Below are 17217 nucleotides of genomic sequence, written 5' to 3' on the forward strand. Positions count from 1 at the left end.
ATAAATTGATAAATAAATCTTCTATTTGTTCTTTTATTGCTTTCATTACACATTTCCTGGAAACACCCCCGAGAAAAAAGATTTATCAAAATCCTCGTCCCATGTTTGATGGTTTCATACTTTCGCAACTAGTGTAGTCCAAATCGACCATTGGCCAGCAACATTTATTCAAGCCACATTAAAGATCTTACACAACAAACTGCTCCTATTGCCATGTTTATTTGGTTAACAGATCAGCAAGCAAGCAAGCCAGGCTTAAGTTTCATTCCTCAGTAAATAACTTTTATATATCATTTTTTGTTTATCTAGAAACTAAGCTTTCATTGGAAAAAAATGATGGAAAATACAAGGTAGATCACGGTTCTATATATCATGAAAAGTCATCATAAGAACCAATAATTCACACTGTATAAACAGAAGCCAGATCACGGTTCAGCAGTTGCACATTAGCAAGCAGACTATAAGAGAATATATAATTGGAAAAAATATAGGGGTCAGGACAAGTACGAGTGAGGTACATAAGAATTTCCTGTAGTAAGCATTACAACAAAACGAAAAAGAAAAAGAAGAAACTCTCTATGGGAGAGTAGAAAAAATAGCATGCAAAATGTTCTCTCTATTTCAAACAGACATACCTTTTTGACCTGGCCTCGAATTCCACTGACAGTTCGAACAGATGCACCTTCAAAACGAGCTATTTCAAGATCTGAAGTAAACATATCTCTTATAAGTGCTGTCTTCTTAAAAATTTTGCATGGATAACCAACTAGCTTGATTTTCTTGACCACCCGCTCTTCATGATTGGATTGGAGCACAGTTGCTGTTGCACATATTCTGAACGATGCCTGAGAAGCCATACAAAAGGTCAATAAAAAGCTAGAAAAGGCCAACAAAAGATGGCAATAAAAACTTCAAAGTAAAGTTGGCATCAAATATTAATCTATAATGCAAACAGCCGAAATGGCACAAGACAAACCTTATGCTTATGGGAAAAAAAAATTAATCAAATATTCATGTCATACAAGAATATGTACATAAAAGATGAATTAAAATGCAGTGAGATTCGTGACGACTCCAGAGGATAAGACATTCTCAAATGAAGAAGAAAACTAAATTCACAAAAAAGAGCCTCATCTAGAATACAAATAGCAAAAGATAAAAGCTAGCTATGAAGACTTGGCATTCATTCTTGCAGTCTTTCGCTTTATGCCAAATTGAACACTTCAGATGGTATGTAAATTGAACACTTCAGATGGTATATTTATGCACTTTCAAAATCCTCAATGAAAGTACAATTAGAATTTGTACGGAATAATAAAATATTCAAGCAACCATCATCGCTGATGCTGCAATATTGGGAGGAACCCTATTTCAAGAGACAATAAAAGTTTGAACTGCACACACTATTTGTCATCAAAGATGTTAGGGAAGACATGATATCTCATTTATAATAAAAAAGTATACCTGATTGCTTGATAAAGTCTGAACAGCAATAAGCCCTGTGTTAGGAGGGGCTAGAGGGCCCCAAAATATTGCTAGACAGTGCATATGTTCAGGTGTATATTTAAGCATGCGGTGCCTCCCATTTGAATCTTCAATTGCATAAACAGGGGTACTTTGGAAACGTCTCCATCCAACAGAAAAAATTAAGGGATCTCTAGTCTTCAGTACCTTTTTATGCCACCTATGTCGTTTTAATCTGACCTGCAAACATATTATTGCAACATAACTCGGTGAAAGAAGAAACTTGAATAACTTTTCCAAAAGGAAATAAAGCTTTAATCAAGCAATGAAGGACATCGGACAAGAGCTTCAGATATATCTCTTTATATCAGGTTCATGACCCCTTCTGGTGTTATGGTTTAATTACATTATCGGAAACTTAGTAAGGTGAGATACATGCAATCGATAACTTCTCAGAATGACACAAGAAAAAAAAAAAAAAAAAAAAAAAAGGCAAAATAATCAAGTTAATAAAAAAAAAAAAGATCTGTTAAAATATTACCTGCATGTATCCAACGTCATCCTCTCCAGGCCCAATTCCTCCAACCAAAATTGGCTGGCAAGGATCAAAATGCTCCACCATCTCACAAGGAACACCATGAACTTCCAATCTTACGTATGTCCCTGATTGGAAGCCCTCAATCCCCACTCGGAAGGCTTCATCGATATTATCAAGTTCAGCTTTATTCCTTTGTTTCCTAATTTCAATTTCCTCCTTCATCTGAAACAATCAAACATGAAGCAGTGCTCAGTGTCATGCAAAAACTACCTACCTTTTAAAAAAAAAAAAGGGAGAATGTTTACCTTGTCATGATAATCATCACCTTCATTAGCTTCACTATGGTTTAACTTTCCCTCACCTTCTATATCACTTCCATCCTCCGTTGCCTTAGATCCAGCATATGTAGGTCAGAGTTAAGTCTCTAACAAATTCTTAAAAAATAGAATTCAGATAAATAAAAGAAGGTGGAAAAAACAAGTATAATCAAGATCATCAAAAGGATATTCAGCATCGAACTGTGCCCGAAGGGCAAGCTTTTTCAGCCTGCGCTCCTCGATTGTTGAGTACTCTGCCTTTTGGTCCATGGCATCGGTAGTTTTATCAGCATGAAAACTCTCATACTTCTCACCAGTTTCTAGATCTTCAAAATCAGCATACACATCATCATCATCTTCTTCAACTTCATCCTGAGAAGATTTATTTCTGAGAGCAGCTTTTGACCAATCACCAGTTACAAAGCGGTCACGAATGCTCTCCACATTATTATCATTGAAAAAGTTTGTAAATTTGGAATAATCCTCAGAACTGGCATTTGCACCATCCACTGCTTTACTTTCATTCTGCCATCAACAATATATTAAAACGTTAAGAAAGTAACCACTATTCGCACAATTGGAAAACCAACAATCGAAAACAAGAAATCTAAAAAAAGGGAATACTATTTTTAAAAAATTAGGGCAAAGAGTAAACCTTATTTCCCTCCCCTTTAGGCCTAAAAAAGTGGTCCTCGTCACTTTCTTCATCATCACCTTCATCCCTTGAGGTTGTAGATGTTTGTGTGGATTTCCCATACACATGTTTCATGAGATTCACGTGTTGCCTAGACACGGTCCTTTCTAACAAAGACTCCTTCCACTTTGAGGAGTTACCCATGCCACTATCTACAAATAGAGTAATAAGGTGGCCAAATTATCAATGGAACAAAAAAAACATTTGCATACAACAGATTTACAAGGAAAATACCATTGTCCTCGTCATTATCATCCCCATCCTCATCCTCATCCTCATCTTCATTTTCATTTTCATCATCTTCTGACATCATTTTTTGACCGTCAACATCACTGTCATTGTCATCTTCTTCATCTGAATCCTACAGAGATATAAAAGAAAATATAAGGGCGCTAACAACGTTCTTTTTGGGCACATTGCCTGCAAAGTTAACATAAATTGGATTGTGCATACAAAATATAAATGAACAGCCGCATCATTTACAAAATTAAGTCAGTCACATTACCATGAGATCATCAGAGTCAACATCATTTCCAAAAACAGCTTTTCTCCTTAGCCTCCCTTCATGAAATTCAACATGTTCCTTCATATGGTCTTCATCAGGGGATTTCTGATTTTTTAAATCATTATGCTCTTCTTCATCAGTGCCCTCACTTTCATATTTAGTCTTTTTCGGGGTAAGGTCATCTTGATCTGAAGACTCGGAATCATCGGTATCATGTACTACACTAGGTCTATCAAGCTCCATCAACCCAGGCTGGCATTGCTCTGCCGGCTCAATACCATGGATCCCATTTAAGTTGTCAGGTTTTCTGCCAAATAGGGAAATGAAGCTCTTCTCTAACTTTTCATCAACTGAATATTTTGTGTTCTGGAGAGACTTCACTAGAACTTCACCCACGTCTTGAACTTTACCTGATTATAGCATAAGCGTTACTTCAGAATAAGTGACGGATGACTGCTAATATGCAGAGAATGGAAGCCAATTACCTTTGGTTGAAGGAACTTCTTTATCATCATCAACTTGGGAATACTGAACGAAATGGTCATTAATATTTATATAAACAGCATCCTTATCGTACAAAAGATCCCCAAGACCAGACATAGGAGCATAAAATAATTTTTCCTTATCACGTAGTCCTTTCTTCTTGGCAGCAGATGGCAAAGGACAAGGATCAGCCAAACTGGTTACATTAGCCAAATTAAAATCACCCACGCCAGAGATGTGAACCTGATTTAGGCATTGAAAATAAGGAAATGTAAAAACAATGTTGTAAACAATAATATAAACAGATAATAAAGCCTATAGAAAGGCAAACCCATCAACCAGAGAAGTGGTACCTTAGTTTCCTTCTTCAAATTACAACCTCGAAGATAACCATATAGAGTGATATTTCTATCACATTTATTATTCATATGAACTCGTTCAGGTGGAGTGACATCTTCAAATCGATCAGACAAAACATATGGATGGTTGGTACGCCAAGACAGTGGCTGAAACTTCATCACAGAGATGAACCGAGCAAGATTGTGTACTTCACGTTTAGTGTACCTGTCGATGAGAGAAAATTGAGTACATAAAATCACATATCAACCTATTGCAAACATTAAATGATGAAATGTAACAAAAATGAATGTTTGAAGATAGGAGTGAAGAAGAAGATCCTTACTTTCCATGAATAAGCCCAGATAGATAAAATAATTTAGCTCCTGTACGTATCTCAGTCCAAAAGCGATGTTTAAGATGCTGCTTTGTTTTCCTCAACTTTTTTGCATCCTTAAACTTATCAAGGTGAGTGAGAACTCCCATAACTTTTGGAAGTCCGTGATTATGCAAAATGTTGAGGAACTCAAAAGTCTCCTGTGATGTAGGTAAGATATTTAAATTAACATAACAAATTTCATTATGATCTTCAAATAAGTGGAATCATGGTATCTCACCATCTCAAAACCGTAACTACCATCAATTAGAAGCAAAGTCAAATCAGCAAACTTCGCTGCGTCAATCATCCCATTGATATCATTTGGGCACTCTACAAACTGCAACCGCCTTTGTTTACCTGAAAAACACACACATTGAGAATACAAATCCCCAAATAAAATAGCCAAAACACTGAAAGAATGTGTTTGTGTACGAAACAAGAATGAAAATTAAATAATAATCGGCAATAGAGTGAACCTGACACAATTGTAATCGGCCCACGAACATCAGGTAAATTATGTTTGGTATAATGCTTAACAAGAGACTTTATTAGAAGAGATTTTCCAACCTACAGTAAGTAACAACAATTAAAAGAAGAAGAATGAAAAGAGATGCAAGTGATAAAAATATAGAAAGTAATAAATTCAGACCTGGGGAGGTCCCTGGACAACAATAACATAGGGAGCTGGTTCACCATAACAACGATCGATTGTGGGAACATGAAGCCTACGTTGTTCTTTCTCGACAGAACGAGATTGCAGGCGCTTAGCTTTAACTGAAGAATTAAAAGCAAAAGCCTAGAAAAGAAAAACAAGAGTTTTGTTCAAATGTAGTCGGGGGCATGGACTGATTACAATACAAGAAACAATTAAAGTACCTACCTTCGGGTTGTGCTTCCTGTCATTCTCAGAAACCTCCCCCTTCTTCTTGTGCTGTGCTTTCTTCTTTGCATTGGGACCAGATTGGCGAGACCTGTGAGCCTTGTGAGACTGATCATCGGCACTTGCATTGGTGGCCATGATTATCTGACAAAAAGCTCGAATCAACAAATTGTAGCGATGGGTTTAAGGAGGAGGAGGCCGGCGGCTAAGCAAGACAGGGGGAGGAAGATGAGAAAGGTTTAGGAGTTTCGTTTTTTCTTTAACCTTTTCTTTCCTTCTTCTCTCTTATTCATCAGATGCCAATATCTTTTAATATCATCATTTTTATTTTTTATTTTTTATTTTAACAGTTTTTTTAATCTGTATTATTTTGAAAATAATATATTTTTTTTCTTTCTTTAATATTTTAATTTGTCGATATTGAGGTGAGCAACGCAACCATACGTAAAATATATTACTAAATAAATTTTGAAAATAAGATAAATTATTAAACGACGAAAATAAAATAAAATATATTACCAACCAACTCTAAAAAAAAAAAATTCATACCAAATATATTTATATCTTGATAGCGAATATTTTTAAATAGTTATTTTTTATAATATATTCTACACTTAAGAGACAATAAACTTCTAGTAACAACTTCTCTTGGGAAGCCATAAAACAATGATCTAAATATTTTTTATTCCATATTTACGTTACATTTCACGAATTCTATAATGTTATGTTTTGAATTGTTTTATAAATAAAAGCTTTAAAGTAGAGATATTTATGTTTGAATTTATTTGAGAAATTCTCGTAACACGTATATAGTAATTGTTCGGTCTTATGTTGAAAGTAAGATCATTACAACAAATAAAAAAAAAATTAAGAATGGAAGACATGTTTGAGTGAAATGAGTGATAAAATATTGTGATAATATGAATGAAATAATATGGATGGAGTCATCGAAATAACTTTTTTTTTTTTTTTAAGAAAGCGTGTGACAGTTAGGAATGTATAGAAAAAAAAAGTAAGTGTTCAAGGAAAACGGTGACCCAAAATTCGATGACTCCATCCAATTTAATCCAACAAAATCTACAATCTAAACCATTTCAACTGGATTGAAAACTATGAATTGGGGTAAAATATGGAAGCTATTAAAATTTAAGGAGAGAGAAACGAAAATGTGGGCATAATGATCCAAAATTATACCTCAAAATCTAATGATGAAAAGTTTTGAATATTTGTGTTCATATAATTTGGGTTAAGAAATGAATTCTGCCTGGGCAGCCAAATGGATTCAACGTCATGATTGGGAGAGAACCGCAAGGGGAAATAGTGTGGGAATTTGGTGTTGTACTGACATTACAAAAAAACGTGTCCACTCTGCTTCTTCTTCTTCTTCTTCTTCTGCAAATTTTTGGAATTACATGAATCTCTGCAGCAATCCATGAGCCCCCATGACCCTTTCATCTCGCCCAATGATAACCTGAAAGGTTTCCTTCTTGCTATGTTATCCAGCGCCTTTATTGGCTCCAGCTTCATCATCAAGAAGTTGGGTCTTCGTCGGGCCGGGGCTTCCGGCTCTCGAGCGAGTCAGTTTTTCTCCAATTAATTTTTTCATCTGCCTGGGTTCTTTCAATTTCGTCTTCCATTTTACCTGTATGCTTGGTTTGATTTCGTTGATTTACATGTTCGAGGCGCTCGTTCTTCTTGCGATTTTGTCATTCTCATGATTGAATTTTTCAGTTCGCGAAGAATTAATTTGTTTCATTTACGTTGTCAATGGTTGCAATTGAGGGTTGTAGATTGTGGTTTCTCCTTTTTGTTACTAATTGGCAGGCTGCGCTGCTCACATTGTTCCTTTGGGTTTATGCTGATGAAATTTTGTGTGGTTAATGAATTCTAGGTTCTGGTGGATATGGATATCTGTTAGAGCCACTTTGGTGGATCGGCATGAGTACTAGTGAGTATCAATTTCAACTGTCTTGGGACTCTTTACTCTCCCTACTTATCTCTAAGGAATGCTCATAACTCAGAGTTACATTTAACTAAATCTCAAACCTCATTCTAGATCTATTAGATTCTTTAAAAATCCTTTTGTTCCTCTCCACTCGAATTCCGAGACCATCTCCAAGCATTTCAAGTCTTTTTAGCGCGTTTTCGAGTTTTTACATGCAGTTTATAAGCTACATTTGATTGATTACTTTTACCTGTGTACCATTTGCAGTGATTGTTGGAGAATTTTCTAATTTTGTGGCTTATGTTTATGCTCCTGCTATTCTGGTAACACCACTTGGAGCGATCAGTATAATTGTTAGGTAACAAGCTTCAATGAGATATTGATTTGGGATTGAATGTAATCACTTTTTATTTATGCTTCCATGTCAAAATGGGATTTACCCAAATGATTTTCATGCGTTTATTGTGTTGGCAGTGCTGTGCTTGCACATTTTTTCTTGAAGGAAAAATTGGAGAAAATGGATGTATTGGGGTGTGTATTATGTGTTGTAGGGTCTACAATGATTGTTCTTCATGCGCCTGGTGAACGTACTCCGAGTTCAGTGGACGAGATATGGGAACTAGCTACTCAACCAAGTAAAGTAAACTCTAAAACATATCCTGATGTGTGTCTTACTGCGTGGAGCTTCTTTTTGATTATTCTGATGTGTTTTGTTCAGCTTTCCTTCTCTATACGGCCTCGGTTATAGCTATTGTGTTGTTCCTCGTGTTGTACTGCGAACCCCGCTACGGACAGACAAATATACTCATTTACATTGGGATATGCTCCATAATTGGATCCTTGACGGTCTGTCTTCGTTACCCTTTTACGTGCTGAATCGTTCTGATGATTCATGGTTGATTTTTCTTTTTCTGTGAAGCAGTTATAATCTTTCTGCATTGGTTTGCAGGTAATGAGCATCAAGGCTATTGGCATTGCTATAAAACTCACAATGGAGGGTTTGAGTCAGGTTGCTCACTTCCAAACATGGGTCTTTGTAATGGTTGCAATCTCATGCATAATTGTTCAGCTGAATTATTTAAACAAGGTTAGTGTACTACTGTTTTGTTCAAATCTTTTCGGGATAATAACTATGGAGTTCGTGGATGTAGAACTTTTTTGCTCGGTAATCGTTTGGTGTAGAGTACATTTGTGGCTTCTCCATATCTCCCCTATGACGTATTTATAGTTTCGTTATGACTATTATCATCTTTCGTGTGTGTTTACGTATGGCGAATCCAAACCTCTCGAATTTTGAGTTTTATGGAACTTTCACTTGAATGTTGATGAATAATTATGTCGAGTATCAGTCCAGTTGTGTATCAGTTGGTACGAGAGCTCTATTTTTGTCATGCTAAATATTAAGAAGATGAATACTCGTTTAGATGTAATTATGTCGAGTATCGATCCAGTTGTGTATCAATTGGTACCAGAGCTCTATTGTTGCCATGCGAAATATTAAGAAGATGAATACTCGTTTAGATATAGACTATGGAACGGAATTGTAGAATATGCTCAGCTGCTGTTCAAGTGTGAGAGAGGGATTGTGAGAGAGAATATGGTCATCCCTTAAGGCTATTTTAAAACTTAAGCCGGAAAAGATCTTTACATGAACAGGCCTTGGACACATTTGACACCGCAGTTGTCTCACCAATTCATTATGCAATGTTCACATCCTTCACGATCTTCGCCAGTGCCATAATGTTCAAGGTACTTTTGCTACAAATTTAAACATTTCTTTTGGGCTTTTCAAAGAGATTGATTCATGTGGTTGTTATACCATTAGGACTGGTCTGGTCAGAGTGCTAGCAGCATTGCATCAGAACTTTGTGGATTTGTAACCATACTTTCTGGGACTATGGTCTTGCACGCTACAAGATCACCCGATCCCGCCTCTGTTTCAGGTATTTATTTCATTCGAAACTCTTAAAACTGGCCGAATGCAGAGTTTGTGATGATTCATTGTCTGTTATTTATGACATCTTTTGCTAGATTATTAATTGTTCTTTATACAATCACATGCTACTAGTATCTATGATCAACATATATATTGTACACGAGTAGACACTTGTTAAGCACAATGGATATGTTCTTAATACTTGTTAAGCTTGAATATGAACGAGACGATTATTTGGGCGTCGAACACGTGTTAAACACAATAGACAATGCCTACTTGTTACAGAGATGTACCTGCCTGTGTCTCCTCAAGTGTCATGGTATTTCCAAGCAAATGGTGATACCTGGAAACGGAAATCTGAAGAAATACCATCGCCAGATTTTGATGCAATCCTCAAACAAGACCATTTCACATGAGATGAAAGGTATTATTGGCTCTCTCCATTGCACACGAAAACAAATGCATCCAAATTCTGGGAGAAATCTGCGTATACTTACTTTTCTCACATTGTTTTAATGAGTTATTTGGTAGAGTGGTACACCAAAGTTCCATTTTCTTTCTCGCTCGGCCGCTTGAGATTGAAGAACGGGTAGGGCGTGTGTAACGTAGTATGTTCTTTGTAACACTTTACTTTGTTCCTAAATAGGTAACTGGTATTGGAAACACAGCTTCTTCCCCTCTCTTCTTACTTTTAGGCCTTACACCTCTGATAACATTATTTTGTACAGTAGATCAGAGCCTGCGGATGGAAGATGTAATATGCTTTTGTGGGTAGTTTTTCACTCATTTCTCTTGTCCAAGGAAAAACGTGAGATAGATTGTTGGACTTTGAAACGACACGATCAAAGCTTGAAAGGTGAATAAAGTTCTAATGTTATTACTACTACACACTGACAACTCACAGAGAAAGAGCGAGATTCTCAAATTGAGCGTAACTCAATTAGTGAAGACATACTTTTAACTAAGAGGTCAGAGGTTCAAATCTCTCTACTCTACTCTACTCTACATGTCGGAATCTATAGATTGACGAGGTGAAAAAGATTAGTGGGATAAACTTCGGTTTGAAGTTGAGAAGCATAAGCCTTAGATGCTATGAGGACGTTGACAGCTTCGGTTGGATGTAACCCGTCGAAGAAGACATGGTTGGTTCTATTTGGACAAGTTTGGCCTCCATTTTTGCACAAAACTCCATTCCCACCTTCACTCAGAGATGGCACTTCACAGCAGGGCACAGCTGCCTCCATAAACCCTGAAAACCATCCACCATATGTTGAAAGGAAGGTATGTTTGCACATGTTTTTAACCAAATTTCTTCTTTTGGTAAAAAATGTTTAGTGGCGGTAAATCCCTTTTAATGCTTAAATGTGAGAATAAAATGAGTGCAAGAACAAGTAAAATAGAGATTACCCTAAATGCCACATTTATGATATGAACTTTAAAGATTAATGAAGTGTCCTACCAATCGTAAATGGACTTAAATATTAGGGAACCGTATCCTTCAAATAATAAAATTTAGGTACGCTTTATCAATGCTATCAATGATCGTTGTCCCACACTATTTGTTTCTCTTTTACCAAACACAATTAATTATTTGATATTTGAAAATAAATATCAAGTTCATAATAATAATAAAATCACACAATTAATTATTTGATATTTGAAAATAAATATCAAGTTCATAATAATAATAAAATCATTATTAGATCTTATGGCTTTAATGTCCGATAGTTAACTTTCTTATGGTTAGTAATACTATAAGTAGAATGGTTTCATGATTGACCCTCTAAATAAATTTTAGCCATGTTTGTAAGCTATTAATGAGCTTAACAATCAAATCCGAACTTGAACGTAAGCTAGTAGAGCGAAAAGGACAAAAGTAGAGTAGAAAAGATAAATATGTCGGGTACCTTTAGAAATATGGTGAGAGATAATATCATCGATAATCTTGTACGAATTAAGGAAGACGAGATTGGAGAGTGGCATTTGTGGTTTTAGGTCATCCACCAATGTCTTCAAGTTGAGATTGAACATTTGAGCAGCTTGGTTTAGTATATCAAGGCATTGTCCTTTGTTATTTGCTCTCACCATTGGACTGCACCCTAATGGGTTCACTGATATCAACACTATTTTCCTTGCTCCCAAACCATACAGCTTCTGTGGATCAAATCAACACAATATTAATTGACATAAACAAAGAATGTGGTTCAAATTTGTGGCTTGAATCACAAACGAAACCAACCCACTTTGAGTTGTTGAGACAATGTGGCTGTGAGGTTGGCTGTGAACGAGTCGAGGCTGAGTTCCGAGTGGAGGTTACTCAAAAAGTAGTTGAATGAGTAATCGTTCCCTCCCGATCCAACCACAAACAAATACTCGTCTAACGATACCCTCGTCCTCATACCTCTTCTCAATTCAGGCAACGTCACGGTTTCAAAGTTTTTGATTTGTCTGTTCAAACTTATTACATTTCCCTACGCAACGCAAACAAAACAAGATTGGTTTACGTGTTTTCATTGCTAAGCGTGAGTTTTTGTATCTTACCGTGATGGCACCGGTGTTATCTAGAATACCAGAACCACCAGAAGCATAGTTGACGCCATGAACAATCTTCTTCCCCTTCGTTGAAGGATCAGTGAACGGAGGAATGGGAGAAGGAAGGTGAAAATAATCTCCGAGAAGGTCGATAACATTCTTGCCGTTCGTAAATCGTCCCAACGGACCGAGAGAAAAATCCATTCCGTAAGGTAAAAAGTCAGCTTTGGCCCTTGAGTTCTCTAAAAAGTTATTGTTGCCATTGTCAACTAGAGAGCTCCCAAACACAAACATTCCCTTTATCATCCCTCCATTGCCCTTTCTTATTTCTCTTCCTCCTTCACAATAAGAGAAGAAGAAGAAGAACAACAAGACCGTTCTTAGATTTGTGTTTCTTGTCATTGTCGTAAGACAAATTTGAAGAAAATGGAGGATGTGGAAGCTCATTTTATAGGAAAACGATGAGGGCATTTACGTAATTTGGTGCCGAGTTTCATTTTATATTTCGAACGAGTTTAGGTAGATCAATAATACGACATTTACTTTCTTAAAACGTTTGGCAAAATGAGAATTCAAAGTTTATATGATCGGTGGTAGTTTTCCTTGAATTTTTTTAAATTGAATTTCAAGAATTAGTTTGTAAGAACGTAATAAATGAACTTCGTGTTTAATTTCCACGGTGGTTCATGACCTACCGCTATCGTACCAACATTAAAACTTATTCAACTATACAATGACATAAATAATGGACACCATTGTCATGCATAGACCTATTTTCAAAAAGATATAATATCTTAATTATTGTAAGAGTGCCAATTTATATACATCTTCAATAATTTCATAGACAAACGTATGAGCTTATAACATTTGTGCAGGTACAGATATAATTATCAACGATGATTCGATTCAATAAATAAGTTTTAATGTTCTTTTAATTTATTCACATTAAAAAAATTATTATGATAAATAAATCTAAAAATCTAAATGTCTTGTTTTTTCTGTCCAAGTTCAAATGAATCATATAAGTCGGTTGAGAGGTTATTAGATGGAATGAGTTCAAATCATAACGACTATTTATTTATCGAGAATTAAACTAGGGGTGTACACAGGCAAAGCTTTTGGACCAATCTAAAATTTTTTGTTGGTTAGGCCGGTAACCCGAGCAATTCGAAGAGAGCTCACAACTCAACACAACCTTGACGATTTGGATTTAATAGTTCAAATTCAAATTGAATAATAAAGTCAGACAATTATTTTATAAGATTAATGGAGAAGTTGGTACCGAAAAATGGGACAGGGGTTGAGGTGTGAGGGTAAAAAGTAATGGAAAATAGGAAGAAAAATGTGATATATTTGAATTAAATAGAGGGAACCACCCAACCAACCTACCGTTGCGTGCAATTACTGGCAGTGGAGTGAGTCAGCTGGGAGAGGATGGTTTTACCAAAACTGCATTCATGGTAAATAATTATTTTACATATATAATTCAATATTAAGGGATCAACAATTATTTTCATTACAACCCAAACAAGCTATTTCAAAACAACAAGGTGAATATAATATTCTTCAACTTCCTTGTTTATGTTAGTTTAATAAGTTTATAATGTTTTAATTTTGTCTAATATTTCTCTATATTTTTAACTTTTTTGTTTAATAAGCCTAAAAACGCAGTAGAAGACGTTGGAGACGCGAGTTTTCAGGCGGCGACAATAACAGTCATGCACGTCTTCTTTCCTTTCATGTCAAACTATAGCTCGAGAATGGAGGTCCCGAACGTTGACGACAAAGTAAGTACCCATCTTGGACTTTTCTTAATAAATACTTGTAGAAATCACTTGGATTTTTGTATAAACCCTAAAATGAGTATGGATTAAGGAAATATGAAAGAAAAATATCAAGAGCCGTGAGTTAAGACCCTGAATTGATCGATTTGCTCAAACTTTAAGTAGCGTTAATATGATCCACTAAATGAAGAGCCCATGAAACTTTAATGCTAATATGATCCACTAAACTTTAAATATCAAGAGCCCATGAAACTTTAATGCTAATAATATTATGGGATGTTACGATTATACATGAAATTTAGACAAAGTTAAGTAGCTAAACCAAGTAACGGTGCTAAATGACCATAATACTCGTACAGTAATTTATCCTTGGTTCATGTTCTAAATGACCTCCAAATGCTATGAAACTTGGTAATAGGTCTTACTTTATGATGACCGATGACTTGGTAAAGTTTGAAAATCATTCAAACATGTTCATTTTAAAGATATTTCAAACTCTAAATATCCTCAAAATCCGTGGCTACTTTTTGTAAAGCCTATTGATAAGGACATAAAAGATATTAAAAAATTCAAGTTGATCAGAGCAAGTTTGGAACCTAAATCAAGTTAGGGCCTACGAAATGTTTAAAGGAAATAAACTCTTACCCAAGATCGAGACTCTTCAAGAATTTTCTAAACAACACATTATGACTTCATGACACTTTAAATGACTCAAGCATGTTATTGTAAGTTATGTGAAGCTTAAGAATGCATGTTACAATTTATACATCCATAAATTACGAACCTTAGAAAATTTATAAAATGTTTTAAGATTGAGACCCAAGAAAAATTACCACACAAGCTCTACATCTATTAAGATAAGAAGAATGCTAGGTACCACTCAAGTTCAGACTACGTCGCTTGGAATACATGAAGCCTTAGACATAGGTTCAGACTGTGTCGCTTGGAACGTATGAAGCCTTGGACACAAGTTGTCAGGTTCATGACTTGTACCGTAAATCCTAGGGAAGTGTCTTGGAGAAAAAACCATGAACAGAACAAGAACATAGACAATAACCAAGAACGAGACAACGATCAAGAATTAGAACATGGATCAAGATCCAAATTCTGAAGACAAGAACTCAAAACCACAGTACTAAGGCCCTTAGATCATAATCAAAGCTCAGATCTCATAATTCAAGGACCGAGTTCCTCATAATAGTTCATGATAAGAACTCATAAGTCAAGAACATAATAGAACCAAAGGGCCTAAGTACTTGTAGCAAGAACCAAAAGAAGTTAAGAAGAAGTGTGGTACCCTAGTATATCAAAGACACGATTAAGAGCCTACAAATAGGCTACTTACCGAGTCTTCGTACTCACTCCATGATTTTTAGGTAAATAAGAAGCTAGTCAAGGTTGGGAGCAAACTTTGGAGCAAGTGACATAGACAAGCCTCACCTGTTGTCCTCACCCTCTCTTGTTTCTAAATATTTTTTTTGTGTTTTGACTAATCTATGAACTCTATTTTGATATAATATAAATATATTGTATATTATATTTTAAATTATCTTTGTTTTATTTTGCAATTTTTTTCCATTTTTTTACACCATCGAGTCAGCCCAAAGTCACATTTGTGACAACCTTGCATCGTCAGCTAGATACATTGTGGCCAACGTGACCTTTGCCTCTTCTACCACAATATTTATGGCTTGAAAGTACTGTTCAAGGTCAAATATAAAATTGTCCAAAACCTTAGCATCTTGAGCCCCACAGAAGGGCTTAGGCTCCGAGAATTTCACCTTGTTAAATTGGACCACTCCTCGGTTAGAGTTTGGTTTCCTATTGCTCTCATGGTGAGGTTTAGCTTGGGCCTCAAATCCGTCACTTCAGCTTTGACTACTCCAAGGGCTGCTCTTTAGTCCTAAGACATTTGTGAAACCATCTAAATGAACACCTGTTTGCCATTGTCTAAGCCCTCGATAGTTCTTTCATCTGGGCAGTAGAGCCCATCAAACTATCCACCCGCTCAATGCCACAAGCAGTTGTGGCATTGTCTTCTAGGGTCTTTACCCTAACCATTAATTTACGTACGGGCATTGTCTCAAGAAGGCCTGCCATTCTTATCAACTTTAGTGGCAATTTCGTTCATGCGAGACACCAAAAGCCTCATTCCATTAAGAACTTTACTTAGGTAGAAGAAATGATCTTCAATCTGGCTAGCCAGCCTAGGACTTGTACCGTAGTTTTGTAGAAGACATGTTTGTTTAACACGATTTAAGGAGCTAACTTAGCTCTCGTACCACTTGTCACAAACACACTGTTGGAGAAGGGGGATAACGATTGTGCGACAATTGTTCAAACCCAGCGAACAAGTCAGCTGTATAAAAATTATATGTCGCAAATAGTTCAGACATACGACCGAGCTTCGATTACGTTTAAGAGAAAGTAGTTTAGAAAACGTGAGCGAAGAAAGGCATTAAAACTTCTTTTTTTTTTTTTTTTTTTTTGTAAGAAAACAATGTTATAGGGTAAAAGCAAATAAGCAGCAACAACAACTTTGATAGTATAACTCGAGTAGGAAGAATTGACGACTAGTCACACCTCCTATAGAACATTTTGAGGCAGACATGATTTTGGTGAACTGTCATACACCCCGTGTATTAACATGACAGGAATAGTAAAGACCTAATTACATATGAAAGCAAGTAAAAAGAGTCTAGAATGAACATGCGACCATGGACAACATGTCCTAGACAAGCATGACTGGAACATTCAACAAGCCGCCACAGGCAACATGCTTTGGACAAGCATAACCGTGGCACCACACTTATGTGAACCCCATGCGCCTATCATCTTCAACCTCGCGCTTCTCTACGATTTTCCAAATCTTTTTCATAAATTCCTTCCATGTCAATTCTGTTGGTAGGCTTGTTATCTCTCCTCATTTAAAATTTTATGATGCAATATACACCACCAAATATTAAGCTCAAAGTCATAGGTAGCTCAGCTCTCCTCGTTTAGGTCTCCTTTCCAATCACTTCTAGACTCATACAAACCTTCCAATTACGCAAAACACGTCCACATCCTTCAAATCCTCAGCGTTTCATGGCTACTGCGTTTTCCAAACGGTTTCCCTTTTTCTGTGTTTACTTGTTTGAAAGGAAATAAGGAGAAGAATTTAATAAAAAATATTAAAATAATTAGCCATAAAATATATTTATAAGAATTCTTACCTATTTTTATGTAAATGAATTACTGGTCATTACACGAGTGATCAAATAATTAGCCATTAATGTCATTGACCGTGATAGAATTAGCATGAGTTTTAGGTTGGGTCCTGTCTTAGGCCATTGATGACCTATAGTTTTTGAAAACGGATCCCAGTCGTACTATTAGGTGGTCTATGTCTCTATGTGCCCGTTAAGATTAGACTATTTTGATC

At 36.0% G+C, this 17217-nt stretch overlaps 3 protein-coding genes across 6 annotated transcripts in view; 1 reads left to right on the forward strand and 2 right to left on the reverse strand.

Annotated features, from left to right (window-relative positions):
* The window catches only part of LOC111438380 (ribosome biogenesis protein bms1-like), a 17246-nt gene extending 1188 nt beyond the window's left edge, over positions 1–16058 (reverse strand). Inside the window, exons 1-17 of one of the 2 annotated variants that reach the window (XM_023076279.1) lie at positions 15072–15082; positions 13107–13110; positions 5597–5800; positions 5366–5512; positions 5193–5283; positions 4955–5073; positions 4684–4874; positions 4355–4565; positions 4004–4244; positions 3519–3928; positions 3248–3374; positions 2975–3165; positions 2510–2844; positions 2308–2407; positions 2006–2224; positions 1465–1704; positions 636–845 (exon numbers count right to left, since the gene is read on the reverse strand). In XM_023076279.1, coding sequence (XP_022932047.1) covers positions 636–845; positions 1465–1704; positions 2006–2224; positions 2308–2407; positions 2510–2844; positions 2975–3165; positions 3248–3374; positions 3519–3928; positions 4004–4244; positions 4355–4565; positions 4684–4874; positions 4955–5073; positions 5193–5283; positions 5366–5512; positions 5597–5734 — 2970 coding nt within the window. In that variant the 5' untranslated portion in view covers positions 5735–5800; positions 13107–13110; positions 15072–15082. Of the gene's footprint in view, positions 1–635; positions 846–1464; positions 1705–2005; positions 2225–2307; positions 2408–2509; positions 2845–2974; positions 3166–3247; positions 3375–3518; positions 3929–4003; positions 4245–4354; positions 4566–4683; positions 4875–4954; positions 5074–5192; positions 5284–5365; positions 5513–5596; positions 5802–13106; positions 13111–15071; positions 15083–16046 lie in introns of those variants that run through there. The other variant, XM_023076278.1, reaches the window with a different exon arrangement.
* Positions 6843–10292, forward strand: LOC111438382 (probable magnesium transporter NIPA6). 3 transcript variants are annotated; one of them, XM_023076281.1, is made up of 9 exons: positions 6846–7173; positions 7488–7544; positions 7809–7899; positions 8016–8176; positions 8260–8387; positions 8491–8628; positions 9198–9290; positions 9367–9484; positions 9763–10292. In XM_023076281.1, exons 1-9 carry the CDS (start codon positions 7029–7031, stop codon positions 9891–9893), a joined length of 1062 nt encoding a protein of 353 aa, XP_022932049.1. In that variant the 5' UTR covers positions 6846–7028; the 3' UTR covers positions 9894–10292. The 3 variants fall into 3 exon arrangements, with proteins under 3 accessions (XP_022932051.1, XP_022932049.1, XP_022932050.1); XM_023076282.1 differs by having other exon boundaries at positions 7030–7205; positions 7487–7544; XM_023076283.1 differs by lacking the exons at positions 9367–9484; positions 9763–10292 and having other exon boundaries at positions 6843–7173; positions 9063–9284.
* On the reverse strand, positions 10335–12411 carry LOC111438381 (GDSL esterase/lipase At4g16230-like). The gene is made up of 4 exons (XM_023076280.1): positions 12019–12411; positions 11721–11948; positions 11385–11631; positions 10335–10726 (listed from the first exon to the last, which is right to left on the reverse strand). Exons 1-4 carry the CDS (start codon positions 12409–12411, stop codon positions 10494–10496), a joined length of 1101 nt encoding a protein of 366 aa, XP_022932048.1. The 3' UTR covers positions 10335–10493.
* Positions 16059–17217: the final 1159 nt, after the last annotated feature.

The sequence above is a fragment of the Cucurbita moschata genome, unplaced genomic scaffold, assembly GCF_002738365.1.
Source record: "Cucurbita moschata cultivar Rifu unplaced genomic scaffold, Cmos_1.0 Cmo_Scf00074, whole genome shotgun sequence".
NCBI lineage: Eukaryota > Viridiplantae > Streptophyta > Magnoliopsida > Cucurbitales > Cucurbitaceae > Cucurbita > Cucurbita moschata.